At 67.8% G+C, this 14,444-nt stretch overlaps 1 protein-coding gene across 3 annotated transcripts in view; it reads right to left on the reverse strand.

The window, feature by feature from the left end:
• The window catches only part of BAHCC1 (BAH domain and coiled-coil containing 1), a 56,785-nt gene that overhangs the window by 11,632 nt on the left and 30,709 nt on the right, over positions 1-14,444 (reverse strand). For 2 of the 3 annotated variants that reach the window (XM_047758997.1, XM_047758995.1), the window contains exons 3-12: positions 13,669-13,791; positions 8,353-10,077; positions 7,990-8,098; positions 7,523-7,731; positions 7,252-7,410; positions 6,860-7,077; positions 6,367-6,697; positions 4,524-5,327; positions 459-658; positions 177-313 (exon numbers count right to left, since the gene is read on the reverse strand). In XM_047758997.1, the coding sequence (XP_047614953.1) occupies positions 177-313; positions 459-658; positions 4,524-5,327; positions 6,367-6,697; positions 6,860-7,077; positions 7,252-7,410; positions 7,523-7,731; positions 7,990-8,098; positions 8,353-10,077; positions 13,669-13,791 (4,015 nt within the window). The remainder of the gene's footprint in view (positions 1-176; positions 314-458; positions 659-4,523; positions 5,328-6,366; positions 6,698-6,859; positions 7,078-7,251; positions 7,411-7,522; positions 7,732-7,989; positions 8,099-8,352; positions 10,078-13,668; positions 13,792-14,444) is intronic. The other variant, XM_047758996.1, reaches the window with a different exon arrangement.

Raw genomic sequence — 14,444 nt, forward strand, 5'->3', positions numbered from 1 at the left:
CCGCCGCCTCTGGGGCCTCCCAGATCCCCGCTCAGCCCAGCACTTGCAGGTTGATCCCTGCCCCTGAGGTGGTGGCCCAGGGCCGGGCTGTGCCCCCCGAAGCCCCAGGGCCTGAAGCCAGGGCGTCTCCCCAGCTGCGCCCCAACCCTCCCACCCTCTGCCAGCCTGGGCCATACTCATGGTCATGCCTGCGCTGCAGCCGCGCCAGCTCCCGCTGCTTCTCCTTGTAGCGCCTCTGCAGCTCCGCCAGCTGGACACGCATCTCCACCTCCTGTGTGTCCAGCCGGTCAATGGCAGCCTTCAGTGGGCACACCTAGGGGCAAGGGGCACGGTGGCCTGTGAGCCCAGGCGGGGCCCAGGAGGAGGCAGGTGGGTGGCCGCCCACACACCGGGAGCCCCCCACCCCCCGCCCCATGTCATGACACTGGGCGATGGGGCGGCCAGGGCTCCCCACTCACAGGCTTGGTCTTGGGGGTCCAGGTGTCCTTGCGCTGCAGGATCTGCATGCGGGGGGTGAGCGCGGGCGCCCTGCAGGGGTCGGCGGCGGGGGGCTGGTTCGAGGAGGCGGGGCTGTCCAGGCCAGCGGCCTCCACCAGGGACCAGGCTGAGGCCAGCGTGGCGAGGCGCTGCAGGTTGAAGGCCAGCACGTCCTCCTCCTCTGCGGGGGACACGAGGGTCAGTGTGTCTGCAGCGGGGAGGCCACACGCTGTGCCTCGCAGAGGCTCCCGACACCAGCCTGCTCGCAGACGCAGGCTGAGGACTAGGGAGAGGCTGCAGGGGTCGCCCTCGGCTCCCGCGAGCCGGCCCCGTTGGGGGGCCCCAGCCCTCGGGACAGTGCCCAGACCGTTTCCTTAAGGCATGCGGCCTGTTACGCTTCTAACAGAAATGGCCCTGCGTGTCTGTCCTCTTCCAAATGCGTGAAAACCAGAATGTCACAGCCCCAATGGGAGCGGAGCTGGCGCAGCACGGGGTGGCGGCGGAGCCAGCGGAGGGCAGCGTCCGTCAGGGGAAAGGCTTGGGACCCAGCGCAACCCCCCGGGGAGGGGCTGGGGGCAGAAGTGGGGGTCAGCACGCACCCGCGGCCGATCCCATGAGAGACTGCAGCGGGGGAGGGGAGCCAGCCGGGATGAGCCCTGAGGGGTCGGACAGGGTGCCGAGCGCCCGAGGCATCGGCGGGCAGTTGTGATTTCCAGAACATACGGCCAGCTCTGCCCTCTACGAGGACCTGGGAGCAGCAGCACCCCGGTAGCCATGGGCACACTCAGCCCCCCAAATCTGGCTTCTAATATCTTTAAGGCAAGGAATCGGGTTTCTTTGGTTTTTTTTTTTTTTTGGTCTTTTTCCAGGACTGCACCCACGGCTCCGGAGATTCCCAGGCTAGGGGTCTAATTGGAGCTGTAGCCGCCGGCCTACACCACAGCCACAGCCATGTGGGATCCAAGCTGTGTCTGTGACCTACACCACAGCTCATGGCAACGCCGGACCTTTAACCCACTGAGCGAGGCCAGGGATTGAACCTGCAACCCCATGGTTCCTAGTCAGATTTGTTAACCACTGAGCCATGATGGGAACTCCTGGGTTTCTTGAAGAAATGGATGATTCTGGGGGTGGGGGGAGGAGGTTCAGAACACAGGCAGAGCTCAGAGAGTGACGGGGACAGTCAGCTCGCACACGAGGCAGCTGGAGGGACCAAACCCCAGCCAATGCAATCACTAAATTGAACAGTGACAGTGACAGATTTGAAATAATTGAAGGGACTAAAAACCCACAAGTCACAATGATATAAATGAAGGAATCCACTGTTTGAAGAGGGATGGGGGGTTATCACACCATTTCGAAGTCCCGCCCAACTGCAAGAGGGGGAGCGGCCCAGGTACTGCCTCGATGCGTCAGGGTGACCTGCGCTCAGTCACGGGACAGAGCGCAGGTGGATGTGGGGACCGAGCCTCTGGATGCAGTGCTGGGTCACGGCCACAGTGGGGAAGCGGGGGAGGGGCCAAGGGGGGCTTCCCCCTCCCCAGTCCCAGCTGGGGCAAGCCCCCATTTCAGCTGTAAGTTCCACAGAGTGTCTCCGTTGCTTGGGGTCGCTGTGACTGCTGGGAAGCCCCTCTGTTCCTCCCTGCCCCCACACTCCATCCTTCCTCCTGACCCCCCTTGACTCCGCAGGCGAAGCCCACCGAGACAGCAGTCTGAAGGTGGACTTTGGGGGGACAGTGGGCTCAGGGACATAGGGGTGGGGTTGGGCTCTTCTCTGGGCTCCAAAAGACACCCTGTCTTGCTCTCTGGCTCAGGGGGCCGTGGGCGCAGAAAACAAGCACCCTCCAAGCCTTGGAGAGGCCTCTAAGCCCTGTGCCAGGAGAGGCGCGGGGCTGGGCTGCCCAGGCAGGTCGGGGGCTCCGAGGCACAGGGAAGAGCCAGGCTCGGATTCCCCCATCAGCCGGGTCTGTGGAGGCTGCAGGGCTGGGAGGTGGTAGAGGCACAGGTGTGTGTCGGGGGGGGGGTCTGTGGGCGCGGTGGGATCTTGATTCGGCTTATTAACCTGGGTTCAGGGTCACTTAGGAAAGAAGGGCAGCCACAATCCAGAAGGGACAGGGCCTGGGCTTTCTAAAATTCCCAGGTGGATGCAAGCCCCGTGGGTACCACGCCCCCCGGGGGCCCTTCCCAATACCCAGGGGGCATTCTGGGTGCTCAGGGATGGGCCCCTGCAGACAGGCCCCACCACCTGGGCCAGACAGCACAAGTGTCCAACTCCACCCGCCCCAGGCTCCGTCTGGGTTCTGAATCCTGCCCCCTGGGATGGAGGGCTGGGGGCTGGGCAGCCCATCCACCGAGCTCCCTCCCTGGACCTGAGCCCAGGTGGGGGAAAAGCAGCCGCCTGTGGCCAAGTCCTACTGGTGGGGGCTGCGAGGGCTCTGGACACCCACGTTAGCGAGGGTGGGGCCTGAGCCCCAGCTTCACAGGGCCCAGCTGTGCGAGCCGGGGGCCACACTGCCTTCCTGAATCAGGGGACCTCCGCACCCCCACTTCCCAGGGGCCCCTACCTGGCCTTTCAGCAGCTCTGCCCGAGGGGAGGAGCGGGGGACCTCAGGGGTCTCCTCTGGGATCTGTACCCCTCCCTCTCTGCTCTGCGACCCAGCCTGTCCCCTGCCTTCTCCCTCTGCAAGTCCTGCTGCTTGCTTGGAAAACAGGCTCCCTTCCTAATTAATTTCAGGCAAAGCAGTCACCGCGCTGGTAGCAAAGAGCTCTGAGAAGCTGTGCTCACCAATTAACTAGGACAGAGAGAGGGTGGGGCTGGGAGGCCCAGAAGGGGAGGGTGGAGGGAGGCCCAGTGGTGGCAGCAGGGCCTGGCCGGAGCCCGCAGCTGCAACGCCCACAACGGGACACACGTGGTCTCTACCCGCGCGTCCATTCAGTGCATGGGCACGGGTCCAGCAGGCACTCACACGCACAGACCGGGCGGCCACACACACAGGGCCCGGCGTCTGCCCAGCGTGCCCTCACGCCAGCCGCAGACACCTTGGGTCTGAGCAGCACAGGGCCTGCCCGGGACACCCCCTCCTCACCCTACAGCTCCGAGCGCCAGGCCCACCTCCCGGGGGGCCTGCCTTTCAAGGGCTCCGGGCTTCCTCCCCTCGGCACAGCGGTGGCCCCTCCGGTCAGATGGGAATGGAGGGACACAGAGGCCCTGGGGGACGTTAACTTTACAAGGACTTGGCTTATCTTCACGCGGCACAAGCGGCGCTGACGGCTGGCCGTGGGCAGTGGGGGGCTTCACGCTATGGCAAGTGAGCGGGCCAGCCAAGGGGTTTGCTGGGCTCTTTCTATAAACACCATGGCAGCACGATGCCTGGCAGGGGTGCCCCCCGAGGGGACTCTGGCAGGGAGAGCCCAGTGGGCTCCCCACGGGCAGAGTGGAGGGTGAAGAGGCCTGGGCCCCGGGCTCTGGCAGCACCAGCCCTGCGTCGCGGCACGGGGCCTCTGGGCAGAGCAGGGGGCACACAGGAGCACCTGGCCCCACAGGTCGGCCCCGAACCTGGAGAGGTGGAGGGACGTGGGTGTGCCACCTCCCTGGGGTCCGGGGAGCGAGGGCCACCGTGCCCCCAGCTGGTCCCCCTGCGGGCTCTGGCCCGGGACCGGGGAACGTGCGTGCTAGACGCTTGCTGAGAGCGCCGTCCTTCCTACCCTTTTCCGGCTGCACCGCCGGCCCGGGCCCCCGTGGGCCTCGGCATCCTCCGTGTAAACCGGTGACAGCCCCGAGCGCCGAGGGCATCGTGAATACCCACAGCAACAGGAGTGGTGCCACCTCCTGCCGCCACCGTCAGGTGCGCATGAGGCCCGGCCCTCACGGCCCAACCTGCAGCCAGGGCTGTGGGTGACACGGTGTGGGCACCCCTGCCTCTGGTTCCCTGACAGGAGCCATACTGCGGGGACAACCGAGCAGGGCTGAGGGCCCCAGGCTGGCTGGCGGACCCTGAGCCTGTGCCCACGGGTCCAGCTCCCGCGGCCGGAGGGCTGGGGCTCACCTTGCAGGGCCGGCTCTATCCTCTGCTGCTGCGTCTCCAGGTCAGCCAGCTCGCTGAGCAGGGCGAGTCCATGAATCCCTGAGCTACGGGGTGGGGGTGCTGTGCTGGGTGGCCCAGGGACGGCGGGGGGCTGAGGGTCCAGGGGGCCGACGCCAGGCAAGTCCCCCAGGTCAATGGTGGCTGCCACCAGGGCATCCAGACCAGTGGGCGGTTGGCTGCCGTGAGGAGTCGACCCCCAGGCCTCCTCCTCCTCCTCCAGCTCAGCCTTCGCCTGGGCCTCGGCCTCCACCTCGGGCTGGCCGGGCTCAGCCTGCCCCAGGGCATCCAGGCTCCCCGCCTGCTGCTCCCCGGCCTGGGGGCCGCTCCCCAACGGGGGCCCTTGCTCTCCCTCCTCCCCCCGCTCCTCCGTGGTCCTCTCCTCACGGGCCCCTCCCTGAGTAGAATCAGCCTGGCCAGTGGTCTCCGGGCCCCCTCCCTCGAGGAGGGCCCCGCACCGCAGTTCTCGCAGCCCCTCCAGCGGGCTGGGGTCTGCTGCCTTCCCCGGGGGTCCCCGCTCAGCAGGGTGGGGGGTGGCGGCAAGGTCCGGGGGGGGCTCCCTTGGCCCCGAGGGCAGCCCGGGCTCCCCCAGGTTCTGGGGGCTGTGTGGGTGCAGCTCCCGGGGTGGGAACGTCCTGGCCAGCTCAGGCTGGGCCCCCGGGGGAGCGGCTTGCATAGTTTCGGGGTCCGAGAGGTCAGAGGAGTGCACGTCGGGGGGCAGGGAGAAGCCCGGGCCGGCCGCGGGGCAGGTGTATCCGGGAGGCAGGTCTGCAGAAGAGAGAGGCGGTCAGAAGGGAGTAGCCGGGGCCAGAGCGGCCGCCCAAGTCTCAGACCCCCGCACCTGGGAGGGGCGTCCCCAGGTAACACTCTGCCCGTGGAACGTGGGGCAGGAACAAACACGGTATGCTGAGGGGGCAGAAGGGGAGCATGGGGTACAGGAGGGGAGGCCCCCAGCGCCAGGGACCCTAGGTGCCCCCTCCCTGGCCAGGACAGCCATGAGCTCCCCGGCTCTTGCCACAGCCTCGGGGGTCTCTGGGGGCCATCTCTGGCCTGGGTGGTGTGGCTAAGCAGAAAAGGGGGGGGGTTAAAACAAGATACTTGAATCAGGGCTTCCCCTGAACCAGAATGAGCTGGCAGCCTGCTGGAGGCATTACGCCCCATTAACTACAATTTAAAAAAAAAAAGGCAAAAAACTCTAAAATACACACACACACACACACACACACACACACACACACAACTCCACAACCTCCGCTGGCTCAGTCTCCTTATTGTGGAACTGGGACGGATTTTATATCTCGCCACGCAGGCTTCCAGTGTAAACGCTCAGCCTAATTCAGAGAGAATCAAATAGCTGCAGGGAGCCAGTGGGCGGCTGCAGAGCCCGAGGCCGGCCTGGAAGCGGCCGCCTCTCCTTGCCCTGGGCGCTCAAGCGGGGGCATCCTGGACCCCGAGGGCAGGGATGAGCTCCCCAGCTGTGCGGCTGGCACCGTCCCCAGCAGGCCAGGTGCTTTCTCAGCGCCCGCTGCCGGGCCTCATCTTCCTCGTGACGGACCTTCCAGCGGCGGGGACCCTGGGGGCCTCCCCCCATGGTCCCCCAGAAGGATCGTGGAGAAGGAAGACGAGAAACAGCAGGGGGACAGGCACCCTTGCCCTGGGCCCTACCAGGGGGACCAGGCAGGTGGGGGCACCCCTGCAGCCAGGCAGCCCCAACCCCATTCAGCTCTGCCCACGAGGCGGGTGACCGCCTTAGAGCGGGGGTCGGGGCGGGGGAGGCCAAGGCCAGCGCAGCGCTGCCCGCTCTGACCTGGTTCCAGCGTGCTGAGGTTGGCTCCGGGCCGCTGGCCCTCCCCACGCTTGTCCTCGGTGCTGGGAAGCTTGGAGCCTGAGCCGGGGCTGCCAGAGGGGCAGACAGATAAAGTGCACGGGGCGCCGGGATGCGGCGGTGGCGTAGGGCAGCTGGCGGGGGGCTTCGGGGCCAGAGAGTGGCAGCAGGGTGACAGCTTGGCAGGGCCTGTGGTGGCGGGTGAGGGGGTGCCCTTGGCCGTGGGGGTTAAGGCAACTGGCTTGTGGGTGGACTTCAGGGCCTTCTCCTGGGGGGGCTCCTCCGGCTCCAGGTGGTGGTCCTCCGGCTTCTGCTGTTGGGGGGGGAGAGGCTCAGCCTGGCTGGGCCCCTGCTCGGGGCATCAGCACCAGTGGTGGGGCGGGCACTGGGGAACTCCTGGGCCAGGCAGGGTGCGGCAGAGGGGGACCCAGGGGTGCCCTGGGTCCTGGCTGGGTGTGGCCAAGGGGGCGGGTACCTGGAACGGGGGGGCCCGCTGCAGCTCCAGGGCCTGGCTGGCCCGTTGCTGCTGCTGCTGCTGCTGCTGCTGTTGCTGCTGCAGGGCGTAGAGCTCCTGCTGCCGCAGGAACTGGGACCGTGAGTAGACGGGGAGCTGGCCTGGGTGCTGCATGTGGGAGGCAGGGCCCCGGCCCCCATACATGGGGGGCCACAGCGAAGCCTGGTCCATAACGTCAGCTGTGGGCAGGGCCAGAGGAGCGGTCGGCCCCAGTGAGGACGGGGCCCCGGCTGGCCCCTCCAGCCCTCACCTCTTGCTTATCGGCCTTACACCTGCCTCCCGGGCCCAGGCCCCTGCCCGGACCCACTTCTGACACCCCCACAGGCAAACGGCCTGGCCCGGAAGGCCCTTACCAAGCGCGTGGGGGGCGGTGTGGGGCGCGGGCTCGGAGGGCAGGATGACCAGCTGAGCGGGAGCGTCCTGGGAGAGGGGGAAGACGGGGGGCATGGAGCCAGGCACGGACGCAGGGAAGCCGGGGGGCAGGTTCTGGTGCAGGGCGGGGTGCCCGAGGCCTGGGGACAGAGCGCTGAGGTCAGGCCGCGTGGAGCAGGAGGCGGGCCTCAGGCGGAGGGCCGTGAGCCCCAGGCTGGCACTGCCCACCACACCCCCCGCCGGAGCACTGACCGTAGGAATGGCCTCCCATCCACAGGGAGGGGCTTCGGGTGCGGGGCAGCCAGGGGGGGTGGGCTGGGTGGGGGTGGGGGGCCGGCTCCCCGCCCAGCTGGCCGCTCGGCAGGGAGGAACCCCCGGCGATCATGAGGTGGGGGGCCAGGTCTCCGGGGCAGCCGCCGGACGGGTGGATCCGGGCGAACTCCACGAGGTCCTTGTTATCCCTGTATGTCACGGGGGGGGGGCCTCAGCACAGCTGCCCCCACGGCCCGGCCCCACCCCACCCCGCCCTGCAGCGTCATGCTCAGGTGGGCCTCAGGGAGGGGCTCCAGCCCGTCGTCGGAGGAGGGTTGGCAGAGCCCCTCCGACGTGGGCGGAAACCCAGGCGAGGCCTGGCGGGGGGCGCACCCCGGGCCCAAGGCCGGTCCCCAAACCTGCCATCGTTCCCCCCCCACCCACCCCGGCTGCAGCCTGGCTCTTACTGCAGCAGCAGCTCGCGGCCCGCGAGCCCCAGGCGGTCTTCGCACAGGCGCACCCTCTCCTCCTCAGCCTCCAGGTCCAGGGCGTGGGTGGCGCGAGGCCCACCGCCGGCTGCAAGGGTTGGAGACAGCAGAAAGGGTGAGAGCTGGGGTGGCCGGGGAGCCAGCGGCCGAGCCGGCAGGAAGCCCACTTGGAGCCAGGGAGCGGGCCGGGGAAGAGGCAGGCGAGTCAGCCCCGCGAGGGCCTGCGGACGTGGGACGGGGTGAGCGCGAGAGCCCGGGGCCCAGCCTGGGAGCCTCGGGTGGGTGGACGAGGGCTGGTCCGCAACCCCTCCCCAGGCCTCCCCCTCGGTGGAGGGGCCGTACCTTTGAAGGCGGGGGCTGCCCGGCCCTGCCGCCCTGGGTTGCCACCGTAGGCCATCTCCGACCGGCTCACCGTGTCCTTCTGCCGGGCCAAGGCCACCGCGATGCCCACGGGCGGCTGCCTCACCTCCACGTCGCCGTGCGGAGCGTCGTGCTCCCGGCTCCGGGCACAGTCGGGCCTCTCCACCTCCCCGGGGGCCTGGCCCGGGACCTTGGGGGCCGGGAACTTCCCATCCTGCTGGGCGCAGCTGGCCTTCAGCCCCCCTAGACCCACGAAGGGCGCCTTCTGGCCGACCACCAGCGCTTGGTTGCTGTATTTAAGCAGGTTCTTCATGGCCGAGACCTCGTCCGGCGGGGCGGGCAGGTCCTGCGGCAGGAGGGCAGCCTGCTGCAAGGTGCCGCCGAAGGGGTCCAGGTAGGCCCCTGTCTTGCGCTCCTCGCCGATGGCCATGGCGGCGCCCTGGCCCGACTGGACGCTCCACGGGGGTGGGGGCGGCCCGCCGTAGCCCAGAGACGCCAGCTCCAGAGACTTGTGCTTGGCCTCGGCCCCACCGCCCCCCGGCTCCACCTCGGGGGCCACCAAGTGCTGCTGATGCCGGATGCGAGCCACCTTCTGGGCCCCGGGGGGACCCACGGGGGCCTCCTTGCTCGCGGTCTTGTCTGAAGTGACCTTGCCGCCCAGCGGGTCCTGGTGACCTGGCCGGGCACAGTCCTGCGAGGGGGCGGGCAACTCAAAGTAGCCGCTTTTGTCCAGACCTCCTTTGGGGAGCCCGGGGAACGGGGCCTCGGGGCCTGCGCTGTCCAGGTACTCCAGGCCCTTCAGCCGGGGGTTGAGGGCCGCCGCGAAGCTCCCGGGCCGCCGCTCGCCCTTGCCCTCGGCCTTCAGGTGGCCGTAGGAGACCCCGTAAGGCGCAGCGTGGTCCGGGGCCACGGCCCCGTCCAGGCGCCGGTCTTTGTCCTCTGCCGCCACAGCACAGGCCTCGGCCGCCTGGAAGGGGCGGCCCTTGTCGGCCAGGTGTCCCACGGAAGGCACGAAGGTGGGCCCGCTGGCCTTCAGGTCCCGGGGGACTTTGTCCTGCAGGGGGCAGAGCCCCTCGGGGCCCCCATGCAGCTGCAGGCAGGAGAAGGAGCCTGCAGCCGTGCTGAGCGGCGGGGGCGGCCCAGCGGGCAGGCCGGACGGCATGGTGTAGGACACAGCGTGGTGCAGCATCTGCCTCCGCTCCAGGCACTCGCTGAAGGCTGGCCCGGGCTCCACAGGGCCCGCCGCCTCCTTGGCGCAGCGTCCGGAGGCTGGCATGCCCCCACCGGGCCGCCCCAGCACGCCCCCCGCGCAGCTGGCCAGCTCGCCGTCGAGCACCTTGGTGTTGAGAAGGCAAGCGGCCAGGTGCTTCGGGCGGGCCTCGCAGGCGCCCCGGGCCACGCCGCCCTCCTTGCAGTGCGCGTCCCCGGGCACGGGAAGCACCAGCTTGTGCCGCCCCCTGCCGTCCTCCTCCACCGCCGCCGCTGCCGCCAGCCGCTCCTTGCCCTCGGCTGCCTTGCCGGCTTTCTCTTTGCCCACGAGGAAGCGGTCGAATTCCTTGGCGCCCTTCTGCAGGTGGCTGGCCTCGCCCCGGTCGCGGCTGCACGAGCCGATGGGGTGGCCGGGGGCAGCCCGGGCCACGTTGGGGAAGTTGTGGTTGGCGGGCAGAAGCGTGGGCTGGGGGGGCAGGTTGCGCAGGTAGAAGTTATCTGCGAGCCAAGAGAGCTGAGGTCAAAGGGACGCCTAGGGCAGAGGCAGGAGAGCTTGGTGCCCCCAAACCCTGCCCCAGGTGCTTCAATGGGCCGCCAGCTGGCACCAACCCAGCCCAGCGGTAATAAGGAACACTTAAAACTGTGAAACACAGGAATTCCCGTTATGGTGCAGTGGAAACGAATCCGACTAGTAACCATGAGGACACGGGTTCGATCCCTGGCCTCGCTCGGTGGGTTAAGGATCCGGCGTTGCCGGGAGCTGTGGTGTAGGTTTAGACACGGCTCGGATCCTGCATTGCTGTGGCTGTGGTGTAGGCCAGCGGCTACAGCTCTGACTCAACCCCTAGCCTGGGAACCTCCATATGCCGCAGGTGCGGCCCTAAGAAGACAAACCAAAACCAAAACCAAAACCAAAACCCCCAGTGTGAGTCCTCACGGTTCTCAGGTGCGCATTCCGTGGCCAGGAGACAGTCCGTGCTGCTCTGTATCACTGTCCGTCTCTTTGTTATCGTCCCAGTCAGATGCTCAGTCCCCATTCAGCACTGACCCCCCCCTCAAGCCCCCAAGGTGTGGACGTAAGTCCAGCTCTCAGCAGATGGCCCTTCAAAGGGCCTGGCCCTGTGCTCAGCCTGGTACCCGCAGGGTGAGTGGAGGGAGGGGGGCAGCGGGTGGCAGTGCGTCCCAACCGGAGCTGGGGGGGGGGAGGGCTGGGGTCTCAGGGATCCCCCCCAACCCCACAGGATGCTGGGGGAGTATGAGCTGGGTGGGTCTTTACAATCAGCTGTCAGAACCGTAAAAGCTAGGGAGGCTGCGGGCTCGTGGCTGGGGTTTGGCTACGTGCAGGGCTTGCGGCGTGATGGGGCCCCTGCACAGCACGCTGCGCCAGGACGCCCTGCCACGGGGCGGGGGCGACTGGGAGAGGGGCCCCCCTGTGAGCAGGACGGTGCCCTCTAAGTGAAGACCCCCCCGGAGGAAGTGAGGCCCAGGGAAGGCGCGTTTGAGAACAGGCTGGCCGTGGACGACCTGGGAGCCCGCAGCCCTTCCGCACCGTAACTGGCTGTCCCGGGCTGGGGGCCGGCGCGCGCGTTTCAACGAGGAAGATGCCCCAGGTGGCCTTGCCCGTCTCTAGTCCACTGAGGCGTCTCACTGCCTCTGCGGCTCTGGGCCCATTCAGCCTGGGGGCTGGTGGGTGAACCCCAGCTCCTGTGCCAGGCTATGGCTTGCTGTCTAGCCCTGGGGATACCCCTGCTCCCTAAGCAGGGCCATGGTACCAACTCTGGGGACCTTGGGTGGCCCTCCCTTCTACACCCAGCTGGGCAGCCTAGATGGTCTGGAGTGGAGCGAGACGAGAGGGAAGCAAAGAAACAGGTGGAACTTGTAAAACTGTCCTCAGTCGCGTAAATTCCTCGTCACTTTCCGGCTCCCTGAAGCAGGAGGGAAGAGGCCGGCCTGGCCCAGACCTAACAGCTCCACTTCCAAAGCCAATGACATCGTGGGTGCGGCTCCGGACCAAGGCTGTGAAAGCCCAAGGCTGCCGTCGGCGCCTGGAAGGCAGGAGCCCACGGTCCAGAGGGCGTCTCTGGCTCCGGGTTGGGTTTCTGGGGCTGGGACCCCCGCCTGCTCCTGAAAAACGCTATCAAAAGAGCAGCACAGGAGTTCCCGTCGTGGCGCAGTGGTGAACGAATCCGACTAGGAACCATGAGGTTGCAGGTTCGATCCCTGCCCTTGCTCAGTGGGTTAACGATCCGGCGTTGCCGTGAGCTGTGGTGTAGGTTGCAGACGCGGCTCGGATCCCGCGTTGCTGTGGCTCTGGTGTAGGCCGGTGGCTACAGCTCCGATTCAACCCCTAGCCTGGGAACCTCCATATGCCGCGGGAGCGGCCCAAGAAATAGCAACAACAACAACAACAAAAAAAGACAAAAGACAAAAAAAAAAAAAGAGCAGCACAGCTGGGCTGACTGGGAATCTGGGGGACTCAGGCCGAGGCCTGCGGGGGGGCGGTCTTCTGGGCAGCAGAGCTTCCAGTGGCCGTCCAGCCCCCTGACGGTCTAGGGCGCTCTCCCGGCCCGGCCTGCAGGCAGGGCCTTATCTGCGCCAATCCCAGTTAGCCAGCCCTGGGCTGGGCCAAAGCCAGGGCCTTCCATGCCTCGGCGGTCCGGGCTGCAAGACGGGTTCCAGGGCCCGGCCATGCCACGCTCGTGGCCCGGAGGCTGTGAGAAGGGGCCGGGAATGGAGGTGGGGAGGCCCACCCCGGCTGCCTCACGGGGTCCCCTTCCTTCCCTGAGACCCTGGAGGACGCTCTCCTGCTCTGTGGCCACCACCTCGGCCCCGCTCAGCCCCGGTCCTGGCACTCCCTGGGCCGCACCTGCCCCGGTCCAGGAGCCCCTCTCCTCGGGCTGGGTCAGCCTCTCAACCCACTTCTCTGGCGCTGACCCACCATGAGTGTACAGCCGCCTCCCGGACACCCCCAGGAAGGACCCCCGCCCCCCCTCCCCCCGTCCCTCTGCCTGGAAGCTGAACTCACCCCTCCCCTCAGAACTGCTCCCCTGCAGGTGCGCCCGCTCCTACAGCCTGGGCCACAAATGGAGATCATTTGGGAGCCCTTGACCCTCAGGCCCCTTCCAGGCCCCAGGGGAAGTCACGTCACGGTCCAAGTCCATGTCCCTTGTCATCCAAATACAGAAACTAACCCCAAAGCCTCTGCACCCCGCCTCCGGGCCGTCCCAGGAAGGCCTTTCTAAAATGCAAATGAGATGTCACCCCACCCCAGAAAAATCCTGGAGACAGGGCGCCGAGGCCTCCGGCGGCTCCCCACACCTGCCCTACCTCTGAGCGGCTGCATCTCCCGCAGGCGCCCCGATGGGATCTGTGCCCTGGAGGCTGGGCTGGGTACGCACAGGTGGGTGTGCGCGTGCACTTGCACGAGCACGCCCGCCTCGGGGATTGCCCCCCACAGCCCCACCTTCTCATCAGCGAAGCCCCAACCTCAGCGCCCCCTCTCCAGCCCCTGCTGTCTGCTGGGCCGCACCCCTGCCCCCTTCCCTGCCGCCCCCCCACCCCAGGCCCCAGTGCGGAGTGGGGGCCCGGGTGCGGCCCAGCTCAGTGAGGCAGGGAGCACAGGTTCTGGGGGCCTCCCTGACCCCCACCGGATGGCATCCTCCCCCTGAGCTGCCCCTGGGGCCCCTGAGCTGCGGGGGCGGGGGTGAGGGCTACAGGGCCAGGGCAGGGGCGGGGAGGGAGCTGGGTGCCACCTCCTCAGGGCCACATTTATTTGCGATGCTTCCCCTGAACCCTGAGAACTCAGACAGCATGGGTGTGGCTCTGGCAAGCCCGCCCGCCCCAGCATGAAACCTGCTGCTTGGCCGTGGCCTGGGCCTAAGTTTAAATCCTGCAGGGGCCTGAGAAGCAGGCCCGCCCTCTTTCCGCCCCTATCACAGCTGCCTAGGCCCGAGGCCTGGGAGGGAGGGTTGGCTTAGGCTGGCCGCCTTTACCTGGAGGCCCGGACATCCTAGCCCTGCCCCGGCCCCTCTAGGATGCGCTGTGCCCCAGGCCCCACGCCATCCCTCACGGCCCCACGCCGGCACTTGCCTTTTTGGGTTCCATAGAAACGATGTTGCCCATAGAGAACATTGCTGTTTCCATGGTGATCCAAGTGGCTCATGGGTAGGAAGGTGGATGCCAGACTCCCCGAAAATCTGGGGTACCCTGGAGCTAGAGAAGCAAGGAAACGGCTGCAGAGGCGCCTCCGGGCCCCAGGCTCGCACCGCCCTGACCCCAGGGAGGCGAGAAGCCGGCAGGCGGCCCGGGAGCGACGCCCCGCGGAGCCCGGCGCGCAGCCCGCCAGTGGGAAATCAACCCATCAATACATCATATTAACTCTGACTCGACTAATACCATCCCTCTGGTGTGGCACAAATTGAATTGCTGATGGGCTGGGGAGAGAGGCAGGATGGAGGAGGGAGCCTCTGAGTTCCCTCCCAGCAGCACTTAGCAGCACAGGAGCTGCGAGGCAGGGCAGCAGAGGGGCTCTGGAGAGGCGTCCTGGGAGGAGGGGGAGTCGGGGGACGCACGCGGCCTCAGAGGCCCTTGCAGCACAGGCCGAGCTCTGGGCAGGAGAGCCGGGGTCGGACGCCGCCTCGGCCTGCGCCTGAGCAGGCAGCTCCGGGCTCAGCGGCCCACACCCTGGGCTGACTTCGCGGGGTGGCAGCCTTCCACCTCGTTGGAGGCCATAGGCTCCGGGCTCTCCACTGGCGGGGCCCCCTCTGCTCTGAGGTCAGCGGTGGCGATGCCACCCCTGGAAGAGTGCCCTGCACGGGCCCCCAGCCCCGAGGCCCTCCCTGGAGCCTCCAAGCCAAGTCAAGCAG

The sequence above is a fragment of the Phacochoerus africanus genome, chromosome 14, assembly GCF_016906955.1.
Source record: "Phacochoerus africanus isolate WHEZ1 chromosome 14, ROS_Pafr_v1, whole genome shotgun sequence".
In the NCBI taxonomy this organism is placed as follows: Eukaryota; Metazoa; Chordata; class Mammalia; order Artiodactyla; family Suidae; genus Phacochoerus; species Phacochoerus africanus.